The sequence below is a fragment of the Lepus europaeus genome, chromosome 4, assembly GCF_033115175.1.
Source record: "Lepus europaeus isolate LE1 chromosome 4, mLepTim1.pri, whole genome shotgun sequence".
Lineage (NCBI taxonomy): Eukaryota > Metazoa > Chordata > Mammalia > Lagomorpha > Leporidae > Lepus > Lepus europaeus.
The window spans coordinates 112686457-112702716 of NC_084830.1; the positions used below are offsets into that span (position 1 = coordinate 112686457).

The following is a 16260-nucleotide window of genomic DNA, read 5'->3' on the forward strand; positions in this document are numbered from 1 at the left end:
GACCGGCTTATTTCACTAAACACAGAGAGGGTTCAAGGGAAAAAACAGAGTGCACACCAGGGGACCAGAGGCCTCATCTTGGTGCTGTCACTGGTGGGCCTGCTAAGTTCAGAACCTCTGGGCCTCAGTATCAACACCTGTCAAATGGTCATATTTGGCAATTTTACTTTCTGCTGCAGCACACACTGGCCACTGGGAATATGATTCAAATCAAGTAACTACGTAAAAGTGCTTGAAACATTTCTGTTTCCAGTTCCAAGCAGGTAGAGGGTTCTAACCAGGTATTGCTATAAATACTATGAGAGCAAAACACAGAATGCTTGGAGTACAATGTGAGACATGTAAGAGACTTGACGTTGATTACGTGATCCAGAAAGTTAGGGATACAGAGGGACTTCTGGTGCTGCAGGTCATGAAGGCCTTTGAGCTGCCCAAAGAAGACAGAACAACTCCTGAGTCAGAAGCTCTCCTGTGACTCCTGGCCAAACTCTCTAAAACCAGGCCTCCCTAGGAGCTGCTTGGGCCAGAGCCTGAGCAAGGCACAGGGTGGCCCCTGGAGGTCCTCGCTGCTTTGCAGAGTGACTCCAGGAGATTTTGTTCACTGGGAGAATTTGGCAGAAACAGAACCTGACGACAGAAGAGCATATCATGAAAGTTCTCTCACCCCGCTAGTGTGAGCAGGAGCTGGGGGGATCTTCCCTGAGTGAGCAGAGCCCCAAGTCTTCCAGTTTGCACAAGGGCTGGCACTCTGTGATCACACCCACCCACATGCCTGGATCTCTGGGAGAACTTGTCAGGGGCTGAGCTATTCCAAACTGCTCATTTCTGGGAAAGTCTTCTCTGTACGGGTTTGAACATGCGAGGAAGATAATTTGACCTGTTTGTCACAGGGCCTGCCAGGCCTATACTCACTGCCTGTCTATAACCTTTGGAGCTAATGTTTTAATTTCAGGACCTGTCATGGCCAAATGCAGAGTCATGTGCAAACCAGAACGGACTCAGGTCCAGGAGGGCCTTGCTTTTACATTGCCCTTCTGTTCTTCCCTGATCTATTTTTTTTTTGGGGGGGGGAGGGAGGGTCACTGGTTGCTCCCATCAGCACTTTCCTCCGTGTTTGCAATGCACTCTTTATGCCCCTGCAGCTTGGTAATTAATAATATACCACTTTTCGTCTTCAAAGTGATTTGCACACATTAATTAATCCTCACCGCACTTTAGAGTTTCTGTTTGTAAATAAGCATCATGCCCTTATGTTGTCCTTAGGAAACCACGACGCCCAAGGCAGACACCTGTGTCAAGGCCAGGGAGAAAGGGATCGCTGGGGCCAATACCAGCACTTGGGATCCTGACTCCTCACAGCAAATGCAGACTTAGGGTCTTCCCTGGACAGTGGTGGAGGGCAGCCCAGTAGCTCCATGCTCACCGCCATCAACGCTGGCTAAATCAGCCTGTGACATCACTCATTTTCAGTCATAAACTATTTTCCAATACTCTAGAGTCAAAGCATAATCTTACCCAATGCACACATAATAGGAAATGATGGATTATAAACTAATAAACCATCCTAAGATGCTCAGGTCCAGCTTCCAGTAGCCTCCAGACTGAGGATAAATATGTTTCCTAATCCATCATTTACAAGTTACACACCCGATTAAAACATTAAACTCTCACTATACGATTTCCCATTTATATGATCGCCCTTACAGAAAGCTATTATATTTTAACTATCAGGCTCAATAAATCAGGCAGTAGCCATCTATCTCTCTCCTGCAAGTGGAGTAGGAGGCACACTGGGGACTCTATTGGCAGAGGCAGGCAGTGCCTCAATTCCTATATCTGGCCTCCCCATGGTGCCCACTGGCCTAGCAGAACATTAAGCCTGAGAAGTGAGCACATGGACCCTCTCTGAAGTTTCTGACACAAAGCCAAATGGTACAAAGACCCTGAAGGCACATTCAATTTTCTTGCACAGAGCCTCTGAACAGCTACCTGGGGAAGCACACGAAACTACTTGCAGACAACACCCTGATTCTGCTCAAGTGGATGAGGGGCGGGCAGATGCCCTGGTCCTTCCCTCAAGTCAATCCATCATCCCATTGTCCATCCAGAGGTAAGCAGGAAGCAACAATGACCACAAATTAGGGGTGCTTGGGTGTCCTGCCTCAGTCCCCATGGAAAGTAGAGGGTTTTGCAAAGCCCCAGATAAACAAAGAAACTGTCCCTGGAGGCAGCCAGTTTTCTCAGTTTTGGAGAGCATTCCTGAGACGCGCAATCAGCAAGGAGTAGAAACATGTATTTTTCCCTATGAAGATAAGCATAGCTATGCAATGGGAAAGAGTGGAAAATTTATGTCAATTTTTGGCTTCTATTCATCTGCCTTGGGCAGGGCCCCAGATCTCTGGGGTGCACAGTCACACTCCTCTGCTATCAGAGAAGCTTAGGTGGAACCAGTTTCTTCTCTGGCCAGCATCATGCTGGCTGTCTGGGGCTGAAGGAATTATACAGGCCCCTCACTGCTGAGTGAGGACGAATGGCTGATGTTGGGGGGGAAGGCAAGGGCAGCATCGTCAGGACTATCTTTCCTTTTTTTTTTTTTAAATGGGAAGAGTTTTAGCCTACATGTTGGGACCTGTTTTGGAGTTGGCCTCTTTTAGCTACTGTTTTATAGGTTTGCTTTGCCACTTGCCACAGCCAAATGTGGGTGCTCTGTCATAGCTGCCCTGAAACCAAGCCAAAACTATCAAGTGTTTTTCAAACACACTTTCACAAACGTCACCATGTCCTCAGCCTGAGCCAGGAGATCTGCCCGCTGTAAGCTCAGTTGACAAAGCTGCTGCACAAGGGCTCCTGGGTGGAAACAGGAGTTGCGAGCAGGCTTTGTGTCCAGCCCAGGTTGCTGTAGGCACGTGCCTTCTTGCCCTGCAACTCTCAGCACCTGCTGCTTACCATCAGCATGTAGCCACCCCATGGATGCAAACCAACATTTGTGGCATGAGAAGAAAGGCAGCCCACCAGCTTGACCCACCTGCTTCTGTGGGTCCCACACTAAATCACCAGGAACACAGCTGCTGTGGGAGGAGGACCCGATGCAGATTCAGCCGCACACGGGAAGATGAGAGTTGAGCCGAATGGCAGAGAGGCAAAGGAGAGCATGCGGGCCAACAATGGCACCTGGGAGAACTGATTCTATTCAAAGACCTGGTAGGATGCTCCAGGCCCTCTATCCTGTTTCTGTTTCACAGCTCTGAAAATAAACTACCTACCTGGGCTTGCTTTTGAACCCAGCTGCTCTCATGCACGCTGACCACTATTTGTCTATTTGGGTTTTGCATGAGATGAGCCAATGTTGCAAGCATTTCAGAACATAGACCTGGTTAAAGTTCAATGATGAAGACCAGAGACTACATTGGGAGTGAGGGCTATGTCTGCAGGAATGACAGTTCCCAGCTCAGCTCCAAGAAAGGATAGATAAAGGCGGCTTAATTTGACTAATGATGAATGTCATTTAGAATCATGAAGGAGAAACACATCAGATTAAAATGGGCTTGGGGGGGGCACAAAAAATACTCCTATCTATCACTCAAGAATATGTCTTTCAGGAGCCAACAAGCTAACATCCGGATCATGGAGGAGCTCTCCATTCACAAGTGCACAGCCTCCCCCGCACCTTCTCACTGGCAGGTGAGACAGCAGTCAAGGCTGCCCTGACTTACCGATGAAATAGGCCAGCAGGATAGCCAAGAGCAGGGCCGCGGCTATGGCCGACAGGGCGGCGCATTTCCAGCTGCAGTATTTGGAGGGCTTCTTCAGCTTGAAGGCCTTCCTGGAGAAGGTATTCCTGGGCAGCAGGCGTGGTGGCGGCGTGTACACAGTTCCTGAGGTCAAAGGGTACCCTGGAGAGGAGCTGCTGAACAGTGGGGTGCTTCCCGAGGACGTCTTAAAGAGGAAGTGCCTGCAAGGAGAAGGGACAGGGTCAGAACGACCACAAAGTGCATTACTGTATACTTTCACATGTGAATCTAGAGTTCATCTTCCACAACAATCCTGTACCACATTCAAAGCAAATGTGGAAACTGAACAGCTGCCCCTCAGAATGATGCTAACGATATGATGACGTGAGTTATCATGTATTTATAGCCTACTATTGAGAGGTACTTGAAATATTCTGCCACAACTATTTGCACACTACATAGTATAATATCCCCATGGGAGAGATCAGAAATTAGGTTTGGAGAATTCAAGCAACTGTTCAGGGATTGAAATCCAGTCCTCTGTGCTCCTCAATATTACCCTAAACTTTCTCCTGACCCTTGCTCTTATGCCATTTTTGCCTCCCCCTGAATCCTCTGTCCTGAGACTGCCTCTATGAATCACGGATCATGGTGATGTCTTGGAAAATAACCTTTTTTTTTTTTTAAATTGGTCTTTTTTTTTTTTTCTTTTTAAAAATTGACTTCCAAGCCGGGCGCCGCGGCTCACTAGGCTAATCCTCCGCCTTGCGGCGCCGGCATACCAGGTTCTAGTCCCAGTCGGGGCACAGATCCTGTCCCGGTTGCCCCTCTTCCAGGCCAGCTCTCTGCTGTGGCCAGGGAGTGCAGTGGAGGATGGCCCAAGTCCTTGGGCCCTGCACCCCATGGGAGACCAGGAGAAGCACCTGGCTCCTGCCATCGGATCAGCGCGGTGCGCCGGCCGCAGCGCGCCTACCGCGGCGGCCATTGGAGGGTGAACCAACGGCAAAAGGAAGACCTTTCTCTCTGTATCTCTCTCTCACTGTCCACTCTGCCTGTCAAAAAAAAATTTTTGACTTCCTTAAGGGACAGAGAGACAAAGAAAGGAGTGGTGTTCCCATTTGCTGGTTCACTTCCCTAATGCCTACAATGGTGGCAGCCAAAGCTGAGAGCCAGAGACTCTATCCAGGTCTTCTGCAGGAATGATAGGGACCCAATAACTTCAGCCATTACTGCTGCCTCCTAGGGGGAAACTGGAGTCAGGAGTTAGATCCAGGAACTGAACCTAGGCGTTCCGTTATCAGATGTGCGTGTACTAACTGGCATCTTAACTGGTAGACCAAACAGCTGTCTTTGAAAATATCTTTACCAATCAGTTAAACAAGCTGTCCTTGGTAGCCAGAGCTATGGTGAGATTACACATGTGGAATGGTACAGCAGAGGACAAAGTCCTCTTCAGGGGTCAGGATACTCCACGACATATCATGGGCCATTGACTCTCTGCTAACTCATTGTTCTCTGTCTTAAACACACATTTATGTGACTTCTAGTGTGACTGGTGACACCTTGTTTAAAGCAGTGACTCGTCTACTGGGACATGCACAGCAGACATTAAGGCACAGGTTCAGTGGAATCTAGAGCAGCCAGCAGCAGGAGACTAGAAACAATGACTCACATTGTGCTTTGCACATCTTCACGTTGCCAGTACCCAACTCAAAGGCCGGCATGCAAGGGAGACTCTAACAAGTGAATAGGATTCTCTCACTACTCTGTAGTCCTACTCCACTGCAGTTCTAGGGTGTCAACACGTTGTCACAGCCGCTTCTTTTTTCACATCTCTGCAACTTTATTGACCACCACAGTGAGTCCGATGAAATGCTATTTTACTCGCCCCTCCACCTCACATCAGCCCTATTAACTAGGTCCCATTAGTACTCCAGTTTTGCAGAGGAACACTGAAGCTCAGAGTTAGCAAGCAGCATCCATGGGGCTCAAACTCCAACCAGACTGACTACACCACACTGCCCTTGCAGCTGGAGGTTAGCAGGCTTTCCTAGTGGGATGCTAAGGCAGGATGACTGTCACTGCGAATGTTTGTATCTTGGCTACTTCCAGATAAAACCTTGAGAGTACTTTAATCCTTGACAGAGATCAAATGAGCCTGATGTGACTGACAACTATGTCAAAGGCTATTCCTGTTCTTGCCCACCCAACAAAACCTAGGCAACTCCTACTCACCTGCCAATCGCCTATCTGTGAAACTTGTTCTACCACCCTCCCATCACTTTGTACACTTGCACATTGATTTCCCTCCTTGGAAAAACATGAGAGGTAACTTCAAAAAGTTCATGGAATATGAAATTAAAAAATAAATTTATTTTGATAGCAAAATTTTTGAAAGCCATGCACCTGAGAGGTCTTTAAACAGTTCATGTAAATATATACTAGAAAAAAAAAAACTATAGATTTCACATTTAAAAAAAAAGAGATTTATTTATTTATTTGGAAGGCAGAGCAACAAAGGAAAAGGAAGAGACAGAGAGAGAGATCTTCCATCTGCTGGTCAAGTCCCCAGCAGCCACAAGAGCCAAGTCTGGGCCAGGTCAACACCAAGAGCCAGCAACTCCATCCAGGTCTCCCACATGGGTGGCAGGGGCCCAAGGACAAGGTCTATCTTCTACTGCCTTCCCAGGAATATTAGCAGGAAGCTGGATTGGAAGTGCAGTAGCTGGGACTTCAACCAGCACTGTGACATGGCACAGCAGCTTAACCACCTGTACCACAATGCTGCCCCCCCAATTCTTTATGTACCAAAATAAATAACTTTTAAGTCAATTTCCCTGAACTTCGCTGTGGCTCAACAGGCTAATCCTCCGCCTTGCGGCGCCGGCACACCGGGTTCTAGTCCCGGTCGGGGCACCGATCCTGTCCCGGTTGCCCCTCTTCCAGGCCAGCTCTCTGCTGTGGCCAGGGAGTGCAGTGGAGGATGGCCCAAGTCCTTGGGCCCTGCACCCCATGGGAGACCAGGAGAAGCACCTGGCTCCTGCCATCGGAACAGCGCGGTGCGCCGGCCGCAGCGCGCTATCGCGGTGGCCATTAGAGGGTGAACCAACGGCAAAGGAAGACCTTTCTCTCTGTCTCTCTCTCTCTCTCACTGTCCACTCTGCCTGTCAAAAAAAAAAAAAAAAAAAAAAAGAAACAATTTCCCTGAACTTTCTGAAGTACCCTGTATATACTAACATGTATATATACAATATATACACGTATATATACATACACATATATATGTATATATACATGTTTCATGTCTATGTGTATCCATGTATATGTAATTTTCTTAATGCACCTGCCTCCCACCAGAATGTGAACTCTTGTACATGAGACAGTGGCAGATATTGCCATTGATATTCTTCACAGTGTAAAGACCAGAGCCTGAATCAGTTACACTTGTGGACGCATTACACAAATTGAATATAGGAATGTTTTGGAAACATGAGAGCAACAAGATGAATAATAAGAAGTTAAATCCGGCTCTAATGTTATTTTTAACATACTCATTTGTGAGAAACAACACAAGGATATGATTATTCTCTTACATATGGGATTGCTTCCTGGCTTCCTAAAATCATACATACCCTCCAGAGGATTTTCCATGTGTACTTCTAAAAAGGAAGTCATGTCATATCCCATGTCATGCTCCCCCCCACCTCAACCTGTTTACCAATAATGGCTTCCAGCAACATTTAGAACAGTATCAGAAGTGTGTCTCAGGGTCTGCCGCGCTGCATGGTTTGCTATCTGCTCTACCGTATTTATCCTTCCTCATTTCCCCTGTAACTCTGTCCTCTTGCTAGCCTTCATCGTATCTCACTTCCTGCCTCAGGGTCTGGGCATCACTAGTCCCACTGCCTGGAAGTACCACAGCTTGTTCCTTCGATGATTTGACTCTCTGCCCCGACTGTCTTAGAGACAGCTTCTCTGAACACCTTCATTGTCTGTTTCTATGTTTCTGTAATTATTTGTCTTCATTATTTGTATACTTACTGGGGGTATTACTTATTGTCTGAATTCACCATTAGAACTGGAGTTTTACAAAGTTTAAAATAATCAAGGATCTTCTTAGATGTTGTCTAGTCCTATCTCCTAACTACTGGAATAAAGTCTGCACGTAGGTATTAGACCTAACTTTGTGAAATGAACAGCCTGAAACCTTTTCCAAGGCCAAACTACTTAATGCTGAAAGCACTGTGAGTATTTTTTGTTTTAAAATTAAAATTTCATCTGCCCTGTCAACTCCTGTTTTCCCAACAGGTTTACCAGTTTGCCTGTAGGCAAGGGTCTGCACACACAAGGACAGATCCCTACACAGTTTCCAAGGCCGGATTAAGCCTTCTAGCCTGTATCTCTCACGGAGTCTATGGCAAGAGCTGCTCAGTGCAGTTCAGACAGCTGTCTCCTCTGTTCTCTCTCATTTTTGGTGCTTATACTGATTAAACAAAAACACTGAAGATATGAAGAACTCTGCTTCTCCCACAGTAGAATTTTGCCCTGGTTGTTACTAATCTTTAGAAATATAAGTCAGCAAACAACAAAAGCAGGATTCTAAAGAAGCTGTCATTGCACTGTATCCCACAAACACCTCCTGTAGCATCACTCGGGCCACTGTGAAAAAGTCCAAATTTCCGGGTGCCATGCAGACCCAAGGATAGTGTCTGGGTGCCTATCACTGAAGAAGAGCCCTAGGTGATTCTAAAGTCTGCTTCTGTTTGGGAAACTCTGCCCTTGCTGTTTTTGCACCTTCCAAATGTATCTGGTTTGCAAAGACATGGTAGATTGTCAACAGATATATTTGAAAAATGCAAGTTTTGAATGTGGCTATCTCTAGGATAAAACATCCTGAAGTCTACAACTTACTTTCAAATGATTCAGCAAAAAGATGTCTATCTCTAGCAAAAAATCTCTATACAGATAGATAAGGCAAATGTAACAAAATGATAGCAACTGATGAAACTATACATGGTGCTCTTCTTCCAACTTTCCTGATGTTTGAAAAGTCTTGTAAAAAAAAAAAGAGCTGGAAACATCCAAGTTTTGATGCATTCGAAGACTACAGTCACATTCCACGGGAAAATAAAATAAAACAAAGCAAGACTCCCAAGGTAACGGTCTGGCCAGATGGTCACAGGGAGCACCAAGAAGGCTCGGAAGGCTTCTGATTTCTCCCTCAACCAGCTATTAAGACAGCTTTTCCCCTCAGGGGCCAGCTCAGTGTGTTCCGATGAATCATTTGTGATGCCCCAACTGAACTCCTTCCCAGCAGTTGGCCATGGAAGGAGCTCAGCTCAGGACTCCAGGCATCAGCAAAAATGTGTAGTTTCCAAATACACTTGACATTTTTCAAGCACAACTCAATTGCTCTCAGAATTGGCCACTTGTGCCTCGGAAAGGAAAGGCAAAAGAGGGGCCCCCAAAGTGCTGTCCTTGGGGCTTGCTAACACTCTAAGAACCAGAGAAAACCAGTCCTTGATGTCTCACAGAAAAATCAAAGAGCAGCACGTGCACTTCTTTGGCTTCCTACCCACTTGGAGGTCAGGGGGGATGCGGCTGAAGGGTGGGGGATGCGGCAGTCCCAGCACCCGGCATTGTGCAGGGCATAGTGAGAGTAGCAAAGGCTGAGGGGCTGATGGTCCCTCCCTCTGCTCAGCACTGTCCCCTGGGTTCTAGTGATTTCTTTAGGATGCAGTGGTCGCTGCTTCGTCCGCAGCTATCAGTCTTTCTGGGTAAATGCCATCACTTTTCCTCATGTGAAAACACAGCCATTTAATAAAAACTCAGAGTGTGGACCTACCAGCCCAAGAGCTATTCTCCCATGCACTTTACTTGACAGCAAATTAAAGGCAGAATTTCAGGAAGCCGGGCGTCTGCTACAAACTGGCTTGGAAAATCGAGGGCATACATTTTCTCGTATTAAACAACCAGAGGTGACTTTAAAAGGAAGTCAGAGAGAGAGAGAGGAAAAAGCAGACATTGCATCTAAGCAAGAAGAGTGCCTCCCCTCCCCTCAGTCAATCTGTGCTCTGTTCTGATGCTACAGAAGGGGCGTGGCCAAGGCAGAGTGAACAGCTTTCAACAGCTGTGGCTCTGGGACAACAGACAAATTCCTGGCCCCCACCCTGAGCTGGTCCCTGAGGGTCCTTAAACTACCTGAGGTTCCCGTGGTAGATTTCTTTTTGTTAGTAAATTACAAGGAAACTTAGTCATTACTCCTAAACCCTATCAAAGAAGCAAGCAAACAAATGCATAACATCCCTTAACACCAAGTATGACTGTTCATCTTGCAACTGACCAGTGGGATCCTCAGAGGCAGTCTCCCTTATTTTCTGAGGCTGTGCTTTTATGCACAGGGGGAAATCCTGGCAGATTTTTGGTGAAAGAGAAAATGATGCTGCCTCTGCTCCAAGGTCAAGGCTTCTGCTTTCTCTCTCTCGCTCTGCATCCTGCTATCTTATCACAGTGCACCATTTGGCTAACCAGGATAACTAATGGTGAATGGTGTGGGGTGTGCTGCGGCGTGTTGTTCTCCTTCGCACATGAATACTGTGGCTGCAAACAGTCTTCTTGAAACACAGAAGTCGTGAATGGTCTCCATACACACTATGTGCAAAGACCGTGCTCTGGTTCTCGGGGAAAGCAGGCGTCCACTGATGCGCCCCTGAGAAAATCGACCTCCTCAGTAAGATAAACACGCCATCTTCAGAGGAGCAGATGAAAACAGTGAAACATAGTCCATTCATACCCCTAATATTTTAAATATCAAACAAGCAGTGGCTGAAAGTTGCTAAAAAGTAAGAGGAAGGATAGAGACAGAATGGGAATGGGGGCGTGGTGCTCAGTGAGCGAGATCAGGTGTGCCTTAGAGAACTGGAGATTTCATCACATTCCACTGGTTCTGGCCATGCCCTTTGAAGCGTCAGGTTTATGGTCTCTAAAGGAGTAGGTTTAATAAAGAGGCAGCACATAAAGGGTACTGTAGCATGTAAAGTTACTGTAATTAGGTTTTCAGGAGTTATAATAAAACACTGTGCTGGAGAGAGGTTAAACAACCACCACGCACTCTGGCACCATTATACACTGCAACATGAGAAGGAATGGTGGCTGTCCAGGGAAGAATTGATGGGTAGGTTTCGGAGACAGAGACACAGATGTGGGGCATGGAGAGAAAGAGAAAAGAGAGAGAGAGAAGGAAACAGTGAAGTTGAAAAGTAATGTAGCATACTGTACTGCTCAGCTATTGCAGAAGAATTAAGTAATCTCCTTTTTTAAAATTTCTATTCAGGGACAGGGACAGGGACAGAGAGAGAGAGAGAGAGAGAGAGAGAGAATGAATGAATATGAGAAGAATGACCTTCCATCCACTGGTTCACCTCCCAAACGCCCACTACTGTCATGACGAAGCCAAGGACTCAGTCCAGACCTCCCATGTGGCAGGGACACAATTATTTGAGGATACCCACATTGCATCCCAGGGTCCGTGTTAGCAGGAAGCTGGAGTTAGAAGCCAGAGCTGGGAAATGAACTCAGATACTTCCATGTGGGATCTGGGTATCTTAACTGCTAGGCTAAACACTCCAAAACTAGGAAATCATTTAAGTGTTCTGACTTTTCCTGTTTGCAAATCTAAAATGTCCATATTATTAAAATAACCAAGCATTTAAACTCAAAATATAGAAAGCAAAAGTTCCTAAACTCTTGAGAGATAACCTGGTAAACATTTGATATTTATACAGAGGTAGTTTGAAACCTATGGATTCTGGACTCAGACAACCAGGGTCTGGAGCCTGTCACTTCTCCTTAATGCCTGTGTGATCTTGCATGTGATTTAACTGCACCAGGAGGTTGGGAATGCTCTTATCTACTTCCTGGGCCTGTAAGGGGGAACTGGGTGAATTTATTCATGTGATTTGCTCAACATGAAGACTGACACCAGTGAATTCTGACACCAGCGAAGTTCTGAGTCAATCGCATGAGGCAGGAGCCACATGTATCTTGCTCTTTAGGAAATCTCCTTGACCTAGGATGGTGCTCAGCTCTTTCAAATATTTGCTGAATGAATGAGTTCTAACTAGCACAGTAACTGGAGCATTGTAGGGACCCAGGCCCCCTTAAATAATGAATAGGATTCATTCATCATGAGTACAACAAATAGGATTAGAGATATTATTAACGTGTTTGTTCTCTTCTTCCAGTTGGGAATTAATGCTTGGGTTGGGATGTGAATGACTGCTTTCAAAAGAAACTTCAAAAATTACAAAAAAATATTGCTATTGCCTAAATTTAAAAAGCAAGAAATCAATAATCCCAATTAGTATAATTAAAAGTCTATTTCATATCACAGTTTCCTAAGCCTAGACTCAAACTGATTTTGACTCAATGAAAAATGGGCTTTCAAGGTTTCTTTTCCTTGAATCTTTCAGCTCAAGAGGGGACTGTCACTACATTTGCATATGCCACGAACAACAGGAAAATCCTCTATTTTGCCCTCTTCAAAATTTGCAGCGGTACCAAAAATACTCACAGCTGGAATAATTAGCAACTCAATTTATTGCCTTCCGTTTTCCAAATAGAATCTTCAACTCTTGATATTTAAATAGTGTCAAACTGTGATACAACGTAGCATTTTTCATGGTAAAGGTTTTTTGTTTTTTTTTTTTTTTTTTTTTTTTCCCTCTGTGAAATGATACACTGCTCAGTGTGACAAGCTAGGTCTCTCGAGGTCATAAAAGAAACCTGGGGTTTCGTAGGCAAATCCATTTCAGCATCTTTGAGATGAGATGAGAGATCTTTTTTTTTTTTTAATCCCCTGGAGTTAACTTGTTGATTTTTTCAAGTTAATTGGCAAGAGTCTTGATCTAGCTGAGAGAAAAAACAAAGACTTCTGACTGTGACTTCAAACTTGACCTTGAATTCACCACATATTGCACTATGGGAGTGCAGGGACAGTCACTTCCGATGGGCTTGCATTTCTGTCCCCTGGCCGACAGGAACTGATGAAGAAAGAAGGCACACTACCCATACAATCAATGAGGAGAATGCGTTCCCCCTTCGTGTTTATTGCCTGCACCATTCAGAGTCAAAGAACATTCTAGCCGGAGGGAACCTCAGGGTATGTTCCTTTATCATGTCCTGCTTCATCCAGTGTGTTTGCTGTCTTTCTAGTCTAACGACAATGGGAAGCCCTGTATATTTTGCTTCCTAATATCTTCCACTCTTTGTAGCAGATGCTCAGAAATGTCTGCTGAAGGAAACACAAATTATGGTAGAGTGGAAAATGCATGGCTTTGGGTCCAGGCACACCTGGACTCACATCTCAACTCCAGTAGGAACTGCATGATGTTGAAAGTGTCAACTAATCTCCAGAGGCTTCAGATGTTACCTTTAAAAAAGGAAGTGGCAAACCATACCCATATTGCAGAACTCTGGAAAGAGATCATGAATACATTCTATTACACAGGAACAGGCCTCCAGGAGGGGTTTAATACCTGTGTGAACCACACTGCCTCCACCTCTGTAGTGAACTGGACACCTAAAATATGAAGTCAGTGATCAACCAGCATTTAATGAGCACAGACCAAGTATTACATGGTGCTAGATGCTTTAAATACAATAGTGAGTAAGTCCACATCCTCCTGGAAAATTCCTAATTGGAGAAACAAATCAATAAAACTCACATCCAGCTACACTGATACTGAAATAACTGCAAAACATGGAAGGGCCATGGAGTGCACAGGGAATAAGATAAAGGACATGTGGGACTACATTAGCATGGTCATTCCTTTCTGAGAAGATGATCAGTAAGAGGAGGCTAAAAAGCAGTTACCAACACAAAGATGGGCGAAAAGAGTATTTCAGGCAGAGGAAAGAGATACGCAAAGGCCCTGAGATGGGAAGACCTAAATTTTGAGGATATGGAAGAAAGACAGTATGACAAGAGCACAGTGATCCAGGGGCTAGGACAGGGAGAAGAGGTAGGCATGATGAGGAGTTCATAATGCAGGACTCTGAAGTCATGGATTTTAGATCAAGTACAAATGGCTTTAACTATACCTTCTCTTTGAGATAAGGAGGCAGTTAGGAATATTCCATCTGAAAATGACTAAGGTAGAAGAGACTCACAGGGAATTCAGTCCAGCCCTCTTGATAAGAATGTGTGACTATCTTTGATCTCTGTCTTGAAGGTTTCATCTTTTCTCCAGAATATTCTATCCACCCCTCAATATTGTACCAACTGTTCTACCTGCATTTGGATATAGTTAGGCTACTGAAGTGGAGCATGACTAACAAACAACTCCTCATTTCCACCACAAGCTTTCCTTCTCTTCCAGGCTTCCCCCATGTGGGTAAAACAAACAAACAAACAAAAAAACACAACCCATCCCTCATCCAGTTGTGCAGGAACTATCCGAGGAGGCAGGTGCTGTGTGAAGAAATCTGCCAGAACCACTTTGTTAGAAAGCTCTTGGCAACAGCACCTGGGAGTGTGTCAAGGAAGCAGACTGGGCCGTGGTACTCTTGCTAAGGAGCCTTGGTCCATCTCCCAGGGAGCTTTGGAGCTGGGATGGATGCAATGTTGTTCCAAGTGGACTGAGAAGTCCGGTCTGTCACATACTTGTATGGACCCAGTCACTGATATTGGTTGTTCCCAAGGGAGTTGTTGTGGGACCAGCTCTCTTCAGCCAAGGTGAAGAGTCTACTCAGCGATGCCAAGCACTATGCTGTCTCCCCTCCCCTCTTCGGATGTGTATGTTCAGGCATTAGTTTTCGCCATCTCTGGACTTGCTTCTTGTTTGTAACTAGGAGCTCAGAGATAATCTTCCTATAAGTATGGAAGAATTTTTGATAAATATACTGGCTCTTTATTTACTACTTCTCTGCCCACCTACAGAACAGTTTATCTTCCTAGGTTTGTATCTCTGCAAACATGAAGATTTCATGTGCACTTTTTCTTCCAAATCACTTTTAAGAGACTATGATCAGAGTGGATTTCATCTGTGAAAAATTCTGTTTACCTTCTTCCACCCACAGAAGCATCTATTTAGCTTTCTCTTTTAGTCCGTGCCTCCGCAATAAAGCAGTTCTACCTGAAACACCTTCACTTCCTTATTTTTGGTACTTCACTGACTTTGCTGGCCCTGAGTTGTACTGACCATCAGGTTAAATGGGAACCACACTGACATCTTTCAGACACTAACATATTACATGCTTGGATTCGTGTACTTGGTGCTGTGACTTCAGAGGTAACCCTTTGAAGGTAGGCTTAGGGAACACTTTTCCTTGCATGTTTCTTAGAAAAGATTGAGGAAAGAGACTGATTCTCTAGCTTAGCAATATTGCTGTGTCTCTTTTGAACAGACCTTTCACGCTGAGGGGGCCACATTGATTTTGTAGCTGCTTCCTTCTAATTCACCAGTAAGTTTTTCAAAATTTGGGGTGAAATCCACGTAATCTAGAATGAACTGTTTCAAAGTACACAGTTCGGCAGCAGCAGCAGCATTTAGCATATTCACAGTGCAAGCGCTGCGTTTCTAGCTCTAACACAGTCTCATCATCTCCCTCCAATACTCCATACCCATTAAGCAGTAACCGCCTCTCCCCTCATTGGCCACCCTTAGCTCCTGGCAACCACTGATGTGGATTCTGCCTCTACGGATTTGCCTATTACAGATGTTTCCTGTAAATGGGCTCATATAATATGTGATCTCTTCTGTCTGGCTTTTTTTCACTTAGCAAAATATTTTCAAGTTTGCTTTCACTGTAGCATGGATCAGGACTTCATTCTTTTTTATGGTTGAATATAATTTCATTGTACACAGGTAGCACTTTTTGTTTATTCATTCATCCACCAAGGAACATTTGGGTCGTTTCTACCTTCTAGCTATTGTGAATAGAGCTACTATGAAGGTTTGTGTGCAAGTATTTGTTTGAATACCTGTTTTCAATTCTTGTGGGGATCTACCTAGGAGGGGAATTGCTGAATCATATGGTAATTCTCTGTTTAATTTTTTTCAGAATCACCAGCTGTATTCTAACATAAAAAATGAGCATCAACAGTGAACTCCTCTACAGATCAATTTTAGCTGGCACTAAACATGTTTTTTTTTTTTTTTACAGTCTCCTTGCATCTTACCCATATTCCGAGTTTGTTTTTGAAAACTTCATGAATTGCAGAAGACAATAAGCACCACCAAAGATCCAGGTAGCAGCACGAGCAGCGTAAAAATATTTCACACATTAAAAAATGTTTAAACATACCCCAGTCAGCAGGCTCTCATTTCAGGAAAGGGGTTATTGTGAGAGCCTAGTAGGGTTTCTAGTCTAAGAAAGCCACCCATCTGTGACACTGTTATAAAAAAGGATTTACTGTGAACACATACTCTGAGCACTATATTATAACAGTAGCTGTTCAGCAGGTCCACGTATTGCCAAGCCTGATGAATAGGAGTCCATTCGGGGATGGATGAATTTCAAAGTTTAG

At 44.9% G+C, this 16260-nt stretch overlaps 1 protein-coding gene across 10 annotated transcripts in view; it reads right to left on the reverse strand.

Annotated features, from left to right (window-relative positions):
* The window catches only part of TENM2 (teneurin transmembrane protein 2), a 979180-nt gene that overhangs the window by 253019 nt on the left and 709901 nt on the right, over positions 1-16260 (reverse strand). For all 10 annotated transcript variants that reach the window (XM_062189665.1, XM_062189666.1, XM_062189664.1 and 7 more), the window contains one exon: positions 3714-3952. In XM_062189665.1, coding sequence (XP_062045649.1) covers positions 3714-3952 — 239 coding nt within the window. The remainder of the gene's footprint in view (positions 1-3713; positions 3953-16260) is intronic.